The sequence below is a fragment of the Chenopodium album genome, chromosome 9 (genome assembly GCF_948465745.1).
Source record: "Chenopodium album chromosome 9, dcCheAlbu1.1, whole genome shotgun sequence".
NCBI lineage: Eukaryota > Viridiplantae > Streptophyta > Magnoliopsida > Caryophyllales > Amaranthaceae > Chenopodium > Chenopodium album.
This window is the reverse complement of record NC_137842.1, coordinates 72,831,483-72,850,513: the sequence shown is the minus strand read 5'-3', so window position 1 is coordinate 72,850,513 and position 19,031 is coordinate 72,831,483. Positions and strand designations below refer to the sequence as shown.

Sequence of the window (19,031 nt, the reverse complement as noted above, 5' to 3'; positions counted from 1 at the left end):
CAAATACACTTCTTTTAAGTTTTAACTCTTAACCTTCATCTTTTTTTTCTTTTTTTTTTTTTTTTTTTTTTTTTTAAGTTTTAAATCCATAATGTATAATTTCTAGTTACTATTTTGGAGAGTTAAAATGTTCTTCTTATTTCTATTTTAAGATATACTCCCTTCATTTTTAAATACTTGCTTCACTTTTTTTTCAGTTGTTTATAAATATTTGTTTCATTTCTTTACTTGGTAAGCTTTTACAATACTTGCTCCACTTTTTTTTTCGGCTAGAGCTTTCCTCCCGACACTTCGTGATCTTGGACTAGTGGTTGTCAAAATTTGATAACGTTTAAAAAAAAATGCGCTTACTTGCTTACACATAAGATCAAATAGTCATATGAATTCGAATTGTCTCAACATACAGTTTATGAATACTTATAATGTATGCTTTTGCATCATGCACGTGTCAACAAATTTGTATGTAATATTTGTTAAACGGCTCTCTGATCCAAAATACTATAATTTCGTACAATTAATTTGAGTTCACCAAAAATTATTTCATTACATTTTTCTTTACAAAATAAGATTTAAGCAATAAAAATTATTTTAATTTAGTATAAATAATTAAATAATTTCAATTATGTAAAAATAAATTTTAGTTCAACAAAAATAAAATTAAGATATTAAAACCTAAATATATAATTTGGAAAATACTAATTCGTATGTAGACCATGTGCTAATCTTTTATTTAGCATAAGTGTTCACAAAGATATGTAGTAAACTAGGTTAGACCCCGTGTCATGCACGGTTTTTCACTTTTTTTTACGAAGTATTAATTTATAAATATATTTAAATATAAAAAATAATTTTGTCCAAAATTAATTTCTTATATCATCCTAATTCAAACAACTTAATATATATATATATAATACTAAAGGCGAATCTGATATGACATTTGTCATGTTTTGATTAAAAAAATTCCCGCCACTTTTACTTTCCTTTTTTTACAATATTTATGAACATTATTTTATAATATCCTATAATATTTAACTTTCAATTTGACAACTAAATATAAAGTATATTCTATATGCATTCAATCAATGAAAATATTTTGACATATAATATTTTATAATAGGTATTTTTCTATATCAAACAAACATATACTACATATAAGGTAATATAAGGAATATTGGAATAATGTAAAACTCCAGTTTTCCATAGTTCATATCATTCTACATCATATATTTTTTTTCCTTTGAAAGATTTTTTGCTCCAACCGGAATTGTTACATTTCCTTTTATTTATTATTTATATTTTTTTTAGAATTGTTGATTTATTTATAAAAATAACACTACAATTCAATAACTATAAAATAAAAATTAAAAAACCTTGATTATTAATTGTCACAAAAAAAAAAAAAAAAAAAAAAAAAAATCAATTAAATTTGTATAAAACATTATACCGTCAAAGTATGATATAAAACATTGTGCCAGTCAAAACATGCCAACAAAATAGGGATATAGGGGGTACATAAGTACATTTCACGGGTTATAATTAACATAACATTTTAATCTTATATAAAACCCTATAATCATTAAATATTGCTTCTTTTTTTTAAAATAACTTTTGATATCAATATAATATAAAATTCAATGGAAAAGAAAATCAAGTATTGTTTCAATTAAAAATATTGATTTTTATTATTTTTAATTATTGTTAAATTAACATTATAATTTATAAATATGCTAAGTAAAAACCGTGCATTGCACGGGACTTAAACTAATATATATATATATGTGTGTGTGTGTGTGTGTGTGTGTGTGTTAATCTTTTATGACTGCATATTATATTTTTATTCAAACTTTCTTCTATTTTGAGCCTTTGTGGCTATATTCATGATTTTTTTTACTATAATAATCTTTATACATTAAAAAGTAATTACTTATATAATAACTTATATATAAAGATATGGTTAGATATTTAAGTTGTTAAATATATTATTTTAGGATTATTTTTTTTCCTAGTTTTTGAAATAAAATATTTTGCGTATATTCTTTATCAATTTTTAATTTTTTATTTTCAAAAATATACTAAGGACACACCATAAAATGACACGTGTCATTGCTGGTGTGTCTTCTAGTATATACTAGATTAATCCCATGCGTTGCACGGTTTAAATAGATTTTATTTATTTAAATAGTTGTCAATATTCTTTAGGAAAATTTAAGATTATAAATCCAAACTTTGCGCGGTCTGAAATAAAAAATCCGAACTTTTGATTATTTTGTAAAAATCCGAGCTTTGATACCTATTTTCTTTTGGAGGACCCAACAGGCCACCAAACCTGCTACTCCAGGTTAATATGCCACGTGTCACATGTTAAGTGGTAAAAAAATAAATAAATAAAGTCCAGAAAAAATAAAAAAAAAACATTAAATTTTTTTTTTTAAAATTAGAAAAAAATCTGAAAAAATTTTTAAAAAATGAAAAACCCCACAAACCCCAGCCACCACCGTCCCCACCACCACCACCCCCGCCGGCCGTACCCCCACCCATGCCACCGTCCGGTGCCGGCGAGGACCCCTGGCCCCACCCCCTCCACGGCAGCCTCCCCCTTCCCCATAACCACCACAAAAAATACCCTTAAAACCCCATAACCACCATCGAAATACTCCCTCTACCCCACGGCCGGCGCCAGAAATCCCTCCCCGTCACCGGCGAGTAGTTTTCGGCCCACCCCCTGCCATGCCCACCCCCTTCCTCCCCTTAAACAACCCCCTAAAACCCTAAATCGAAAAACCCCAAATCGGCCGTGGGGTAGAGGGGTGGTGGCTGGGATTTGGGGGTAATTGTTTTTTTTTTTTTTTTTTTTCTGATTTTTTCTAATTTTTTTATATTTTTGGACCACTTAACATGTGACACGTGGCAAATGAAATAGTATTAAAAAAAAAAAAAGTTAACTTGTTCTTCAAGTCACCGGTCATTTGGAACCTTTAAAAGTTAATGGGTATTAAAGTTCGGATTTTTACAGGATAATCAAAAGTTCGGATTTTTTATTTCAAACCGCGCAAAGTTCGGATTTATCATCTTAAACTTTCCTATTCTTTATTTCAAGAACTTAAAGAACTTAATAAATTGATAAAAGTTCGGATTTAAAGAACTTAGGAGAAAAAAATGATGATGTCAAAAAATAGCTTTGGCGGAAAAAAATTTCTTAATAAATTAATAAATGTCTTTGCATCCAAGTTATCTTCCATGTTTTTATATACTCTTTATAAATATATTTTAGTTATATCTAAATTTATTTATAGTATTTTATTGAAAGCTCTAGAAGTCCATTCTTAAACAAATTATGCGCTTTTCCAACCCATTACGATTTGCAAGGTATATCGAGTAAAGTATTAAACGGATTCAAACAGCCATGTTCATCCATCATCCCATACTAGTACTCAATGCTAAGAGAGGGGAGAGGGGGGGTTGGAGACCTTGGAGTAAATGAATGTAACTTGAGGGTAGTTTGATATATAACTACAAGGTCTACAACTACAACCTTTTCATAACACATACATCATCAACCAAAGAGCTTCAAGTATCTATCATAGCCTTTTCTGTTATAAAAACATCAGTCCTGCTCACCTATACGTTCCACTGTCCCAGACAACACAAATAAGAGAGTTATGCTACACCAACTCAAAATTTGCTTTAGAACATCAATAGAGTGGATCCTCTGAGTAATACTAATGAGGATAATTGGGTGAAGAAAACTAAGATGACTCTGCCTTTCCATCACTGATTGGGAGGTATACACCCTCTGCTGCAAGCCAAATATTGTCCCTGCTCTTCTCTTTGACACCACAAACCTGCACAGAATAACATGTCACAAATCACCACAATACAATAATAAGAATTTAAAAGGTGCTCAAGGCCATAGGGGGTTATACAATGTCGAATCCAAGGGCTCCAAAAGATGCAGATTAGCATTTAAGCTTTACATGATGTTTGGATAAAGAGAAATGAAAGGAAAAGAAGAGAAGAGAAAGGGAGCCGGGGTGAAACTAATTCACCGAACCGAAAACCAAACCAAACCAAATTAGAAATATGGTTCTTTTTTTTCCTTAGTGGTTCGGTGCGGTTTGCAAAATCCAGAAACCAAAATATTATGGTTCGGTTTCAGTTTGAGGAATTGAAAACCCGAAAAACTAAAACCGAACAGAATTCTCGGCCCAAACCTCAAATAAACCCTGAGCCCAACTCTAGTTTTAGCCAAAGTATATAATGCAAAAAAAAAAAAAAAAAAAAAAAGAAAAGAAAAATAAACACCTCTCACTCTCTCTGACTCTCAATCTCTCATAGACTCATACTCCACTCAGTTCCTCACTCCACCGGCAACCGTCCACCGACCACCATCCACCATCCAAACTCCAAAGGTATGCTATTAATCTTTATAACTGCGATTCAATGGCAATTTCACCTATTTGCTAAGCCCAATTGTTCAATGCGCCTATTAACCTATGTATGTTACTGCTTTGTCTGCTTTGCTGAGTTGCTGTATTGATTTGTGTTTTTTTTTATGTGTCCTAGACCAATGGCAACCAATGTGGGAGGTGTTCCTCGCGAGCCTCAAACCGAACACGAGACTGACCAAGTATCTCAAAATCTAAAAAAAAGAAGAGGGAGCAAACCAAAATTTAAGTGGTTTAATTTGGTTCGGTTTCAAAGCCAAAATGGTGCGGTGTGGTTTGCAAAATCCAAAAACCGAAAAATATTGTGGTTCGGTTTCGGTTTGGGCAATAAACCAAACTAAAAACCAAACTATCATCCCTTGTTTAAATAGCATATGAAAAGAGGGAAGGGAATTACAAGGATTTATTTTCTTTCTCCTTGGAGTAAATCAAATCCTTCCAACATTGAAAAGATAAGGAAAGAAAATAGAAGCTCACTCTCTCTCTCCCCTAGTCCCCTTCCTTTCCTCCTCCTCCTTTATACTTCTCTTCTCTCCATTTCCTTTCACAATTGCTATCCAAATTCCAAACATAGGGTTGATATCAGGAATTCAGGATAGAGTTTTTTTTTTTTTTTCTTCCCAATATTCAGCCAGAAGTCTATGTTTCCTACGTTGTAATATTGTATAGCCAAAATTCAAACCAGAATGGTGCTAACAGAATCGAATGTGACCATGATGAGTTTTTTTTTTTTTTTTTTGAAAAAAAGGGATAACCCAATTAATGCCCATCACAATACAATCTAGCATATGATGAAGTATCCAAGCATAGCTCTTCAACAGCAAACAACATCAGCATCAGAAAAGGGAAAAGAAAGAAAATTATCCTTACCTCTTGCTGACCTCCAGCTATGCGCTGATATTTCTTGTCATGGCTGTGCAGATACCCTCCAGTGTCCACATGATGAAGCCTGATCTTCTGATCTTGCTTCCAGATCTTCCCTTTTCCCTCGATTTCAAGTCTACCAGGAAAGATCAGATGGATTAATACACAACAACAACAACAACAACAACAAAGAGTAAAACACAGTTTTGAGCCTTACTTCCAGAAATCCCCTGTATCTGAGACTGAATCTCCTCCATAGCAACTTACCTAAAGCAATCGAATAGGATTAGAAGTTAGGGTTATATCCTCATATTTAAAAATCACTAATGCCTGCACCTACTACATAAGTCGTCAATCAATCAATAAAGGTAGTGAATGCTAGTATAGTGTAACCAATCACTATAATATAGACTCTAGGGGAGTCATAAGATCTTAACAGCTAGAATGAGCAAGACGAAGCATTATTTTTTTTTTGAAAGGCTTGGAGGACATATGTTGAGTGATACATGTACATTAAGTAGAGCATTTAGATTACGCTATAATGAGATTTACATTAATAATTTGATACCTCTAAGTTCCCTGATATAGGGGAAGCATGGAGGTGACTATGTAGCCATTTACGAGTCTTCATGTGTTGCAGGCGGATAATTGTCCCGGTTGTGATGGTGTCACCCTGCTTCGCAGACGTGTCGGGTACAGGCTTTACAACCTAGGCAAACAGCATTGACATTGATAGTTAGATGGAATGAAAAGAAAGAAATATGGAAAATGGAATGAATATGGTGGAATTACCCAGTAGCTATTGGAATCGTCAACATTAGGAAAAGCAGTAACCGATTGCTGACCACTTCCGGAACCATATGGCACATCGTGTGAATGCAGCCTGAATTTAGTTCTATCATGCATCAGTTTGATCACAGAACCATATGTAACCTGCAAATGTCAAAAGCAATATTAATTAATTAATTAATTAAGATCCCCAATCAATAAGAATTCGAAACCCTAAGAATAAGGGAAAGAGACCTGAACACCCTCGGAGGCAGGAACGGCGGAGACGGAGGAGCCAAAATAGTCGGAATCAAGCGAGAGAAAGAGGAAGATGGCGAGGGCAAAGAAGGCGAAAGCCATAAGAAGCAAAAGTAGAATGAACCAGGTTTTCTGCCAAAAAGGTAAATCGTCAGATTCAGCTGGGAATTTCTCTCGGTAAACGATCCTAGTCGGGGAAGAAGATGAAGATGACGTTGAAGTTGTGGCGGCTACGGAAGACTTTCTCCGGGAGAGAGACTGAGATTGCTGGCTTGAGTGAGCCACGGTGCTTTATTTTTTAACCGCCGGGAACTTTGATCTCAGGGATGAGGAATTCGGTATTCAAGCGTTTGTTTCTACTCCTGCTTTTACTTCACCTATTTTCCTAAGCCACGTAGCATTTCGACTTTCTACCCAATTATATCGTGACATGTTGGAATCGACTCAAGACGTGGACCAATTATTCTTCTGTTTTTTTCTTGGTTTTTTGAAAAACTAAATTTAGGATGAGGCCTTCCAAAGGGAGGTTTGATAGGTACCTGGACATACATATCAAGGGGCATAAGAGACATTTCGCATGAAATTTACCCATCTCTCTCCTCCTTTCTCTCACCCCCATGTGCTGAATTTAAGTGTACCACTAGGTTATTAATAGTATCACTAGATGATCAAATAGTATCATTGAACATTCAGTGTTACTATATATTCATTCAATGGTACTGTATATTCATTCAGTGGTACTAATTACGTGTAGATTTAGTATCACTACATAATCAATGATATTACATAAGCTTTCAGTGGTACATTTAAAACTGGTCCCACGTGCCCATCTCTCTCCTTCTTTTCTCCCACCCCCATGTGCTTTACAATACTTTTCAATATTTTAATGTTTGATATGTATTTGCACATACATATCAAACCTACATTAGTACTTCCTCCATTTAGGATGACCTTATTTAAAGGGAGTCCCGTTATGCAAGAATAATTGCATAATGAGGGGTAAGAGTGTAATTGTACATAATTTAGTACTTGATTTTAGAGTAGTACTGTTGAAGTATATTGGGTGATCAAATACTACCCATTGAATATTTTAGTGGTACTATATATGCATTCAGTGATACTATATATGCATTTAGTGGTACTAATTACGTGCTTATATAGTACACTAAATAACTAATGACATTATATAAAATTTCAGTGGTACAATTAGAAGTGGTCTCACACGTCTTTCTCTTTCTTCCTTTCTCTCTTTTTCATGTGAATTATAATATTTTAATATTTTTTATGCATTTGCAAAAGGAAAAATTAGAAAATAACACCACAAAAAAGCCACGATTTTGATAATAACACCACATAAAAAAAAAGTTTTGATTATAACACCTCCAAAAATCTCAAAAATTTGATTTCACCACCGCATAGAGGATGTCGTCAAAAAAACCGTTTGTGGACACCACCAAATACACGTGTCACTTATATATTGGTTAAAAAAATTAAAAATAAAAAAAAAACAAAAAAAAAACAAACAAACTAAACCCTAAGCCCAGCCACGAAGCTCACCACCGGTAGCCCCTACATCCCACCACCGGCACTACCCTCCACTGCCGCCAAGCCACACCAGTGTCCACCCAGCCACCCCCACCCTCCTTAACCAACCCCGAAAACCCCTATAGACTACCAGACGCAGCGATTAAGACCCTGGTTCGCAACTCCATAAACCCTAGCCACCACAAAAATGACGACTAGTGGTTGAAATCTGCCAAGTTAGGGCCTGAGTGGTCAAATTCGACCCTAAATTGGCCGATCTCGACCACTAGTTGCTAATTTTATTGTGAAATGGAAGAAAAATGGTGGTGGTTGTCGGTTTTGAGTGGGAAAAGGAGGTGGTTGCGGGGGTTATTTGGTGCGAATTTCGTGGTTTTCGGTTGCTGGAGGGGTGTCGGAAGTGGTTCAAGGGGTGTCGCAGGGGGTTTTCGGTGGCTGGAGGGGTGTCGAAGTGGTGTAAGGGATGGGAATTCGTTGTGTATGGTGGCGGAGGTGGTGGTTGCGGGGGGTTTTTCGATGCGAATAACGTGGTTGATGGTGGGGCAAGGCCGAGCTGGGGCAGGGGTTCGTGGTTTCGCCGGTTTTGGTGGGGCAGGGATACCGACGGCTTGGGTTAGCCTGTCGGCGGTGGTGGACAGGTGGTGCCAGTGGTGGGGTTGGGCTGGGTTTGGTTGTTGAGGGTTTTTTCTTTTTTTTATATTAATTTTTTTGTTAAACCAATAGGATAGTGACACGTGTCAGTTATGGGCTCACTAACGAATTCCATCCAAAAATCCGTTAACTGGTGGTGAAATCAATTTTTTGGTTTTTTTGGTGGTGTTATAATAAAAGTTTTTTTTTTTTTTTTTTTTTTATTTTTTTTTATGGTGTTATTATCAAATTTTGTGTTTTTTTGTGGTGTTATTTTCTAAAATTTCCTTTGCAAAAACATAATAACATTACATTAGTACTTCCTCATGTAGGATCGCTTGTGCGATGTCATGTCATTACATTAGGTTGATCACTAATATACGTTTTAATTTATAATTTAATTTTTTGTAATTAAATTTGCTATTCATATTGTCATTCTTTATATATTTATTTTTTACATTCAAAAGATAATATAAAATATCATACTCCCTCCGTCCCTAAATTACATTTATATTTCTCTCTATTATGTGAGGAATAAATGCTAGAAGTAAGAATGTAATTTAGGGACGGATGGCGTATAGTTTAGTGGTAAAACACTTATATCTTGAATTAGAGGTTGCGTGTTCAAAGAAAGTATGACCTATAATTACAAATAATGCTCAAACTCAGAAGAAAGGGAATGGATTTACTCTACAATTTTTCATTGGTCTATATACACTACAATTTATTTTATATTCTTTGAATTACAAATAAAATTCAAAAAATTGCATTACCATTGTCAAAAAGCTTTGTACATATATTGATACATAAATTAGTTAAAAACCCTAGCCTCCTTTTCTCTCTTCTCTCTCCTAAGCCTAGTCTCCATTGTCAATTTTAAAGGGACTTCCATCGGATTTCACCGGTGGAAAGCCCCAATCTTTATTTCTTTTAAGGGCATGTTCGACAAAATATAGCTGTGAAGGTAGCTGTAGTTGTGGAGGTAGCTGTGAGCTGTGTATGTAGCTGTTAGCTGTCAACAAGTTGTTAGCTGTGAAGATAGATAATTTACATATGAGTGTTCGGTACAATAGCGGTTGACTAGCTGTTAATATAAAAATAAACATTTTATTTTTAAAATTATAGATTAAATTTTCAACAACTACCTCAAAACCTACCTCCAATTTCAAAAGCAAATTTTTCTAACTTTTCATAAAAGCTACCTCCACCACTAAAAGCTATCTTAACCACTACTTTGCCAAACACCCACATTTTTTGTCAAGTAGTGATTTGACTAGGTCAAACCACTAAAAGCTACCTAAAAGCTACTCAAAAGCTAGCTCCAAACACGCCCTAAGGGCCTGTTCTCATTGACTGAATCCAGCTGAACTGAACAACTGAACTGAACTGAGCTGAGCTGAACTGAACTGAAATGAATATTTTATAAGAGAAGCAAAATTAGGAGCTGAACTGCCCTGAACTATCTAAATTTGATTGAAAATAAAAATCTAAACTAACTATTTTATCCTGCAAATTGAATTCTATATAACTCTATCCTACGTGGCACGACACTTGGCGAAAAGTTGGAACGCCAAGTGTCGCTGCCTCGTCGCCTGGCTAAAAGTTTAGCTTTATATATTAGGGTTTGTTTGGCATTGCTGCGGTTTTCTGTTTTTTGGTTTTTTAAAAGTATGTGATATATGTCCCATAATGAATCAAAAATTATTTAAACTTATTAAAAAATGATAATTTTGAAAACTGACAACAGAAAAGTGGAAACACCTTTTTCTTGTTTCCTGTTTTTGTTTTTGATTTTAAAAATAACATAAAACTGAAAACAAAAAATGTAGGGCTTGTTTGACATCATTTTTGGTTTTTAGTTTTCTGTTTTTTTAAAAACTAAAAACCAAAAACAGGAAATAAAAAAAAGATATTTCCACTTTTTTGTTGTCAGTTTTCAAAATTATTATGATTCTAATAAGTTTAAATAATTTTTGATTCATTATATGACATGTATCATATATAATTTTTTGTTCTCTATTTTAAGTTTTTCGTGGAATGCAAATCAGCTGATTGCTGAAAAAACCAAAAAAAAAAAAAAGCTAAAACCCACAACTCCCACAGTCCCACAAGGGCACAAGGTGAAGGGCTGAACCCCAATTCATTGTTCTTCGTTGTTCCTCCAAAACCCTTGAGTATAGCTGTTGTAGCCAAATCAAGTTGATTGTAGTGATAATCTGCTCGGAATTGGAAATAAATCAAACCAATTTTGATTGCAGAGTATCTTTCCAGCTAAATCCCTATTGCAAATTTCCAGGTTTTCTGGCTATATAAACACCCATTAATATTCATTCAATCATTCTTCATCTTTCCTTCAAATTTCTGGGATTTATTTATTTGCAGAGATGGCAACCACCAAAACTAGTAATAATGCTAATACTAATACTAATACTAGTGTGAATCAACAATTCCTTGAACAACTCAAGGATGTTGGCAATAGGCTTTTGTTGGCCCCTTCTTCCTCCCCTCAACTCTTATCCTTACTCGATGTAAGACCACTCCCACTTTCCTCCTTTTTTTCGGTTTCCTTTACTTTTATACTACTGCTGCTTTTAGTTTTCTGATTCATAATTGTTGTTGCTTTGTGTTTCTCTCTTAAATGGGTTCAATTATTCACTTTATATTACTGAATTCATTCCCCATTGCTTTGTTAGAGATCATCCTAGGCCCCCCAATTTGCACTATTAACATTGGCCATTCGCGGTGTCATCTCATGTGCTTTGTTAATGGTTAGAATTTAGTAGCTAATTTCAGGGTTTGCTTGCTCTATATATCATTTCATGTGCTTTGTTAATGGTTAGAATTTAGTAGCTAATTTCAGGGTTTGCTTGCTCTATATATCATTTCATGTGCTTTGTTAATGGTTAGAATTTAGTAGCTACTTTCAGGGTTTGCTTGCTCTATATATCATCTCATGTGCTTTGTTAATGGTTGGAATGTAGTAGCTACTTTCAGGGTTTGCTTGCTCTATATATCATCTCATGTGCTTTGTTAATGGTTGGAATTTAGTAGCTACTTTCAGGGTTTGCTTGCTCTATATATCATCTCATGTGCTTTGTTAATGGTTAGAATTTAGTAGCTACTTCCAGGGTTTGCTTGCTCTATATCTCCAAGTCTTGTATCAAGTTTAGTAAACAAACTGATATTGTCTTATTCAATCCCATAGGAAGTGGTGTTACTCTTGTCTAAAGTTGGGCAAGCCCCATCCCAGCCTGTACAGGACACTCTATTGCCAACAATGAAGGCTTTAATTTCGGACCACCTCATCAGGAATTCTGATGCTGATGTCATCATTACAGTTGCTGCTTGTCTCAATGAAATCTTGCGGATTTCAGCTCCTGTTGCTCCATATGACGACGACAGAATGAAAGTAGGGAACCCCATCTGTATTTCACTTCTGCTATTTTGGATCCTATGTGTGTTTTTCTCTTATGCGCTGCATTTCTCTTCCTTCAGGAAATTTTCGAGCTCATTGTCCTATCATTTGACAAGCTATCCTGTCCGCCAGGCCGCTGTTATTCTAAGGCCATTCTGATTCTTGAAAGTGTAGCCAGGCTCCGATCATGTGTAATGATGCTGGACCTTGATTGTGATTCACTAATCACTAAGATGTTTCAACTGTTCCACAAACACAGCAGGTGAAACTCTTACCCCTCTATTTTCCCCTCCTTATGTTGCTGTCAAATTGAAGCCAATCTATTTATGATATTTTTTTGAATCTTGTACATATGTTATTTGTGTCTGTCTGAGAGTGGATTATCATATAATCATGATTGTAGGTCAAATAAGTTCCGGTGTACGTCAGCAATTAATTAATTGTAGGAAAACAACTTGAATTTCAATTTGATTTTTCACTTGATCTCAACCATGTACCATAATGCAAGTCTTAGGCCAAATTGGTAAACTACATCAATTTGTGGCTCTTTATTTGATTGCTTTCCCACTCTATAAGGAATCTAATAACCCTGAATTTTATCTAATTCCTGATTGGTAACTCCTAAACCCTATGAAAAAAATTAATCAGTTAAGGTTCTTGGTAATTTTATACAAGTATTTGAATAAGATACTTTATTGTTAGGTTAGGAGAATGATTAAACTATAGTTTTCAGAAACAGCCCCATGATAACACTTATGCATCAGACCTCCCAATACATACCTTAGCTCGAAGCCTATGTGCTACACTTTTGGAAATTTGCCGAGGAAAGAATTAGAGGTTATCAAATTAAATTCGAATCAGATTGCGTAGTATGTATATATCTGTTTATAACTTCATTTTGCATTATCTTTGCTTCATCATTACCATCTGAGGAATACCCTAATCACACGTATTGTTTTTTTGAAACACAAAGTTTGTGATTATAAAGTCCCGATCTTGACATTTTTTTATGAGAAAAGGTAAAAAGGAATTTAATCTAATTTGTGATTACAAGATTTGAAGTAAAAATGTAGTGTTATAATGTGTCTGTTTTTGAGAAATAAACCTCCTCATCCTTATGGACTTTCATTGGACATAACTTTGATATTAATATTCAATTTAATTATGAGAAACGAGTCCTTAAGCTAACTTTTAGTTCAGTCACTGACCTAAACTGTTTTGATTTGATGAAATTCAAGCTCCAATCATCCTCATTCCGTGTTCCTGGCTATGGAGAAAATCATGAATTTCATGATAAAAGAAAGTGATTCTCTTTCAGTGGATCTTGTCAAGGTCTTGCTGGAAAGCATCAGATTGGAAAACCAAGTAGGTTTCACATGTCTCCCCCCCCCCCTCTCCCCAAAAAAAGTCTCATCTTTTTCTCGATTCCTGTGCTTCCATGTAATTCTCACGATTATTCCTTTGTCTCAGAATGCTTTACCTGAATCCTTTAAAATGGGAGCAAAAGTTATTGAAGAATGTTCAGAGAAGCTCAAACCATATATCCGGGAAGCAGTAACATTATTGGATTGCTGCCTTCAGGATTATGCTCCCATTCTTTCTTCAATTTGTGAGACTGAGCCAATTGAGGGTCTTGTTCGTAATTCTGCAAAGCATTCGGTATGCTGTTTACTCTGTAGACATTGTATTATGAGTAACAGTTAGTTTATTTAAGGATTTTATAATTTTACGGTGAATAACTAGTAGACTGAGGTAGAATTAGTGGATCTGACCATTTTTATTCCAGTTGAGGTTGACCGGTCTAAAAAGCAAACCCACTCATTTGGTGTTTAGCAGATTTTCTGTGTGGGCCTTCTGTTGTCACTCTTTACAGGTCATATCATTAACTTGGGATTTAAGAGCCTAATATGGAACATTACATTCCATTGAGCAGGTAAAAAGTGAGCTCACTACTGATGAGCTTCATTCTGCGGAATATGCCCAACCTTTGAAGGCAATAGAACTCTGCTGTCAGAATCCAGGAACTGATTCAGAAACTGCATCCGAAAGGGTAGGAAAGCTCAGTTCCCATAATCTCGATGAAGGGTATGAGAGTTTGACTGGCAGAGGGAAAACATCTCAGGGTCACGTGAAACGAAGTTCAGGAGCACCAAGAAGTAAAAAAGCAGTTTCCGCAGTGGAGGACAAACTTTCCGAAAGGGAGATGAAACAAGCTGCTGATCTTGACAATAAGAAGGTTCTTCAGGTAACTACTCATGGTGGTAGCAGTGATAAGAAGGGGAAGCCATCAAAGAAGGATGTTTCTGGGGGATCTAGGAAGAAGGTACTAACTATTACAGTAACTAAGTCCTATTCATCTTGCATTAAACTTTTCAAAATTGAAGTTGACGATTGAATTTGATCATCTCTATAGAGCACAACAGGCTTATCAAGAAAGGATAAGATCCAGACAAATGATGCCTTTAGATCTCAGAGGAAGAGGGCCTCCTCAGACGACGATGTATGTACTCTTTCAATTAGAAAAGTTTGTCCTGTTTATTTAACAGAATACTGTTTGTGATTAAAAGTCTTTGTGAATGTGAATCCTAGTTTGTGCAAGGTTGCATTGCATCATTGACTAGTCAATTTGTCTGGGATGTATTTCTGCGAGGTAGATGTTGGAAGTATTTCTGTGATGTAGTTGTTTGTGTTGCACTGAGATGTCCTAACTTATTTATAAATCTGAATGAACCTTTCTAAGGCATAGAGTAGACAGTAATTGAGAGTTTCGTACCCTTATGCCTCTCCGCTGTTCTTTTCAGACTCCTGCTTTCCACATTTCCTTATTGAAAATCCCATGTCATGCCATCTTTATCATGTTATACTGTCTTAGTTATGAGCATCTTTCAGGTGCACATCCAGTATTCCGACTCATCTTCTTTTCTGAAAATAATTCATGGTACTTTAAGCATAAAGTGTCAATATTCCATACACAATAATTACACATTGTAGCATCGAGTATCAGAGGACTAGTTTATAAGGTGAAACTTATGCTTTATCAAAGTTTGAAGGACAGTGGTAGAGTAAAATCCATCTCCTTGTAGCAGAGGCATTCAATCTACTGGCTAGCTAGATGCACATACAGCAGTGTAGCACAGTGCTTGACAATTTTGTTGCTTTCAAATGTGATTTAACTGTTTAAGTGTTAATTGAAGCAGTTTTCAATATATATTCCAATATGATTTATAATAAGAAAATCTCGTTTGGAACTTTTTGGTTATTCCAATTTTCATGTAGTTGATAGTTGTTATTGCTTTAGTCTCTTACTGCACTAGAACTCTCGATAGAAGATAAATGTGTGAAGCTGTACAAATTTGGCTTCCGTGGAAGCATGTCTTCAATAGTTAAGGCCTGTAGGGTTGCCAATCTTGTCACAGTTCTTGCGTTTGAATGATGATATATTAATTACCACCATAGAAGTTTATCAGATAATGGCTTAATAATAATTTTCTTTGGCATTGTTTCTGATATTCAAAGTTCCAATTAAATTATTAATCACCTCATTTTACCTTTTCATCTCTCGGTCGGTTGATACATTATCCTTGCTTCTAAGCTTTGAAGCACAATGATATGTTTTGTTTAGTTTTTCTGGTTTAGAGCCTGAGTCTTTGGTGTATTAATTATTGCTTACACCATTTGATGGGTTTGTTCGCTAACAAGTAACCCAATCAAGATTTTGAATGCTGATGTCATATAGCTTCTGATATTTCACTCGCTCAAATATAATTTAAGGTAATTGAGACTCCTCATGGAAGAAAAAATTATAAAGAGGATTTGGTTGGCTGTAGAATCAAGGTGTGGTGGCCTCTCGACCGCAGGTAATCACTTTAATGCTTCATATGTTTGATTCCTTAATTGATTTATTTATATATTATTTTTTTAATTTAGTTTTACTCCAGGCTTCATCCTTTCCTTCGTCGTCATTTGGATTGTTTGACACGCAAACGAAGAATAGAAAATGATAACTTTGGCCTTCCAAAATAGACTTTGAGTTGAACTGAATAAAATTAGGAGAAATGTAGCAACATATAATGTTTTATTTCATCACCAGATTTTCATTATAAATTGGAATGCTTCGGAATACCAACCTCTTTTTCCCTGTTGGTTATGTCACTGGCTATTATTGAATTGCTGCAAGGCTAGAGTTTGGAGGATGAATGATAATAGTAGCATAGAATAAACTGTCCTCACTTTTCTTTTCTATTCTGAATTTGGAGCATGCTCTTGCTCCCTTTCTCTCTCTCTGAATAGCTTTAGTATCCAAAGGCGGTCAGCGACAAGATTTGCTTCTATCCACTGTCATGGTAGTGCTTGTTGATGAAGATTAAAATTTGCTGTCTTGGTTATGCAAGCTTGAGGCTTCCGAGCTCATTGATGCCTAGCGATGTGCCTTATGGCAAGTAGATGCTCTTCCTGGCTTCCTGCATTAGACTAAACAAGAGGCAAGAAAAACAAACCAGATATTTTTGTCCAACTTATTGAAGCTTAGCCAAAGATCTAACAGGACATGTCCAAATTTGATAAAGTTGAATTCAACCATCTTAACTGTAGGCCATTCACTGTCCAATTCGGTTAATTGATATATTTTTTTGGCGCATTCATCAGATGAGGAATTCCTTTGTTCATAAATTTTCCAGTTGCTCTAACCATAGAGTTCTATTTTGCAGTTATTATGAAGGCACCATCTCATCATTTGACACTGTTACAAAAAAGCACAAGGTGAGGTGTTTCCTAGAGTACAGCATCATCTAGCTCACTGCTGTTTTTAATCATGGTCATCATTTTACATTTTGCAGATTGCTTTTTAGACATCTTTTATCACCATGAGCATCATGATACTTTGGCTATTATTCTCTTCAATTAATGATGTAGTCTTATTTGACTTGTATACAGGTTGAGTATGATGATGGAGATGAGGAGGTTTTAAATCTGAGAACTGAACAATGGGAATTCCTAGGCGATGAAATTCCAACTGATATCGTAGGTGTTCTCCCCCCCCCCCCCCCCCCCCCCCCCCCCCTCTTTCCCTTTGATATCTCTCTATTTTATTACAAATCATTGTTCTAAAGTCCTGACAATAATTAATTTGTTACCCAGGATATATTTGTTGACAAGAAATTTCCTCAACCACGCTCAAATACGTAAGCATTCCTTTTGACTGCTGAGTAGTTAAAAGCTTTCCATTCTGTTATTACTTTGGTGCACTGTAATTAAGCATACATGATGCTTATCTTGTAGCATAGATTGACTGCATAGTTTCACTCATTAGTGTCTTATGAGCTCATTAAAACACGAAGCTATTGTTGTGAACCTTTTGATTCTGTGATGTAAATTTCCCTAATCTTTCGTCTTATGTCCTATTGAATCATAGTTGTTCGGGGTTATGTCATGTAATTTGTTGCATGCTAGACTTGATGAATTATGCTTATAATTTCAATCTAGTAACCTAGAGAATTATTCTTCTGTTTAGTATATATTATTCACCTGTATATGATGCAATCAGGCCAAATCGAGAAGGGTCAACAGTGTGTGAGAAGGAAACCTCTCAGACCAACACTAGGAATAGGGAGATAATACCTGCGTCTGAGGCTGAAGCTGATGATGGAAGCCATCAAGTAGCCGAGGTTGTGGAGAAAGTGAAGACACCGGAGGGTTTGAGTGAGATGAAAAGACCAAGATTATCGGATGGACAGAAGTCATGACTATATTTTTGTTTTTCAAATCTTCTTCCTGCTGTGAATTAGTGGAGGAGGAGTTAAAGGTAGATTCATAAGACAACAATTTTGTACCAGATTGCTGATGTAATATATATGGTGTAATGATTTTGTAAGCTAGAGAATGTTCCAGGGGTTTAGTTAGGATTAGATGGATTTACCTGAGTATGTTCAGGTTTTGATGGGGCATCTTCTTGCAAAAGGGCAACTGTAATTAATTTATCAGCCCAAAGGCTCAATTTTGTACACATCAACTAGACACTTAAAATATCTTGTTATTTCCAGTATTGATTGTTGTGGTTCCTTGTCCATGTCCTCGGTTTCAATTCCGTTTTGTTTTATGATCCTGAACTCCAAGGATTCAGTTGGAGGAAGACTTGTGCAAAGAACAGGTAATAATTTATAGAAAGTTAATGACAATGCTCTGTTTTTTTTTTGTCATCAGTTTAATTCAATTCATTAACATGCATGGGAGAGCAAAGAGACTTTCTCGTCCAACTTATGAGCAAGACACACTCAGTCAATAGTTTGACTTGCTACAAAGCCTACAATATAATTGATAAACAACATTTTTTTTTATAAAGAAAACCATACATAATACAACAAGTTATTCTCACATAAGTCATACACGATAAGGAGTCATTCAAAGAAGACCAAGTAATACACACGTGTTCTTTGTGTTATTTATATTATTGGCTTCATCAAATGAATTAAATCTGAGTAGATTTCTCAAGACTAAGACCAAATTAAAGCAAGGACTTGTTAGTCATTGCTTAAATAAAACTAAAATAACGCACAAAGTATTAATATCTAATATCTAGCGGTGTTCAATTCGTTGACATGTATGCTACTATGCGAACTAACAAATCAGTTGCGTACTAATTTTAGTGTTTTTGTACCCGTTTCTTCTTCACCATTTTGGTTGGACCTTCCAAGCGCATGCCCTTTACTTTCTGCGGACCTAACTCTACGTCTTTGCACTTCTCCACTTTCTTTCTTTTGCCATACTACAACAACAACAACAACAACAATTTTTGGTTTTAATAATACAAAGTCATTACTTATGGAATACTAATTTATCACAATAAGACCAAGCTATAATGATTTAATATGTATTTGTTTTGGGATATTATTAATCTAACTAGTTGTAATTAATTAGCGTCACATTTATAAGACTTTATATAGAAATTAAATAGATGAGAACATGAACGAGATCGAGCTGTAGTTTTGAATATTCTTTTCAATCTGCCTACATAGTCGTTATCCAATTTGACCGTCTTCTTTTTTGGAATTCTTAGACGTAATTATTTAGCCAAGTAACACATTATACGATTAACAATTTGTTAATTATAGAGG

The 19,031-nt window shown here is 34.9% G+C and overlaps 2 protein-coding genes across 3 annotated transcripts; one reads left to right on the top strand and one right to left on the bottom strand.

Annotated features, from left to right (window-relative positions):
• Nucleotides 1-3,474: 3,474 nt before the first annotated feature.
• Nucleotides 3,475-6,693, bottom strand: LOC145560531 (stromal cell-derived factor 2-like protein). The gene is made up of 6 exons (XM_081621787.1): nt 6,333-6,693; nt 6,102-6,242; nt 5,878-6,018; nt 5,527-5,576; nt 5,316-5,445; nt 3,475-3,842 (listed from the first exon to the last, which is right to left on the bottom strand). The coding sequence occupies exons 1-6, from the start codon at nt 6,435-6,437 to the stop codon at nt 3,747-3,749; spliced, it is 663 nt and encodes a 220-aa protein (XP_081477913.1). The 5' UTR covers nt 6,438-6,693; the 3' UTR covers nt 3,475-3,746.
• Nucleotides 6,694-10,564: 3,871 nt separating this feature from the next.
• On the top strand, nt 10,565-17,962 carry LOC145560530 (sister chromatid cohesion protein PDS5 homolog D-like). Of its 2 annotated transcripts, XM_081621786.1 has the most exons (12): nt 10,565-11,035; nt 11,713-11,916; nt 12,003-12,184; nt 13,161-13,287; nt 13,393-13,581; nt 13,856-14,245; nt 14,336-14,422; nt 15,694-15,779; nt 16,629-16,680; nt 16,855-16,941; nt 17,059-17,102; nt 17,465-17,962. In XM_081621786.1, the coding sequence occupies exons 1-12, from the start codon at nt 10,892-10,894 to the stop codon at nt 17,661-17,663; spliced, it is 1,791 nt and encodes a 596-aa protein (XP_081477912.1). In that variant the 5' UTR covers nt 10,565-10,891; the 3' UTR covers nt 17,664-17,962. The 2 variants fall into 2 exon arrangements, 1 of the variants encoding a protein (XP_081477912.1); XR_014093161.1 differs by lacking the exons at nt 17,059-17,102; nt 17,465-17,962 and adding an exon at nt 16,213-16,508 and having other exon boundaries at nt 16,855-16,933.
• The last annotated feature ends 1,069 nt before the right edge of the window (nt 17,963-19,031 follow it).

Bases quoted from the DNA above. Each gene is read 5' to 3' on its own strand.
- LOC145560531 (XM_081621787.1), bottom strand. From the start codon at position 6,437: ATGGCTTTCGCCTTCTTTGCCCTCGCCATCTTCCTCTTTCTCTCGCTT. The intron at 5,577-5,877 runs GTATCAAATTAT...CGATTGCTTTAG, and splicing joins CTATATCAGGGAACTTAGAG to GTAAGTTGCTATGGAGGAGA. The intron at 3,843-5,315 runs GTAAGGATAATT...TATTCTGTGCAG, and splicing joins TAGCTGGAGGTCAGCAAGAG to GTTTGTGGTGTCAAAGAGAA.
- LOC145560530 (XM_081621786.1), top strand. From the start codon at position 10,892: ATGGCAACCACCAAAACTAGTAATAATGCTAATACTAATACTAATACT. The intron at 14,246-14,335 runs GTACTAACTATT...TCATCTCTATAG, and splicing joins CTGGGGGATCTAGGAAGAAG to AGCACAACAGGCTTATCAAG. The intron at 15,780-16,628 runs GTAATCACTTTA...TCTATTTTGCAG, and splicing joins TGGTGGCCTCTCGACCGCAG to TTATTATGAAGGCACCATCT.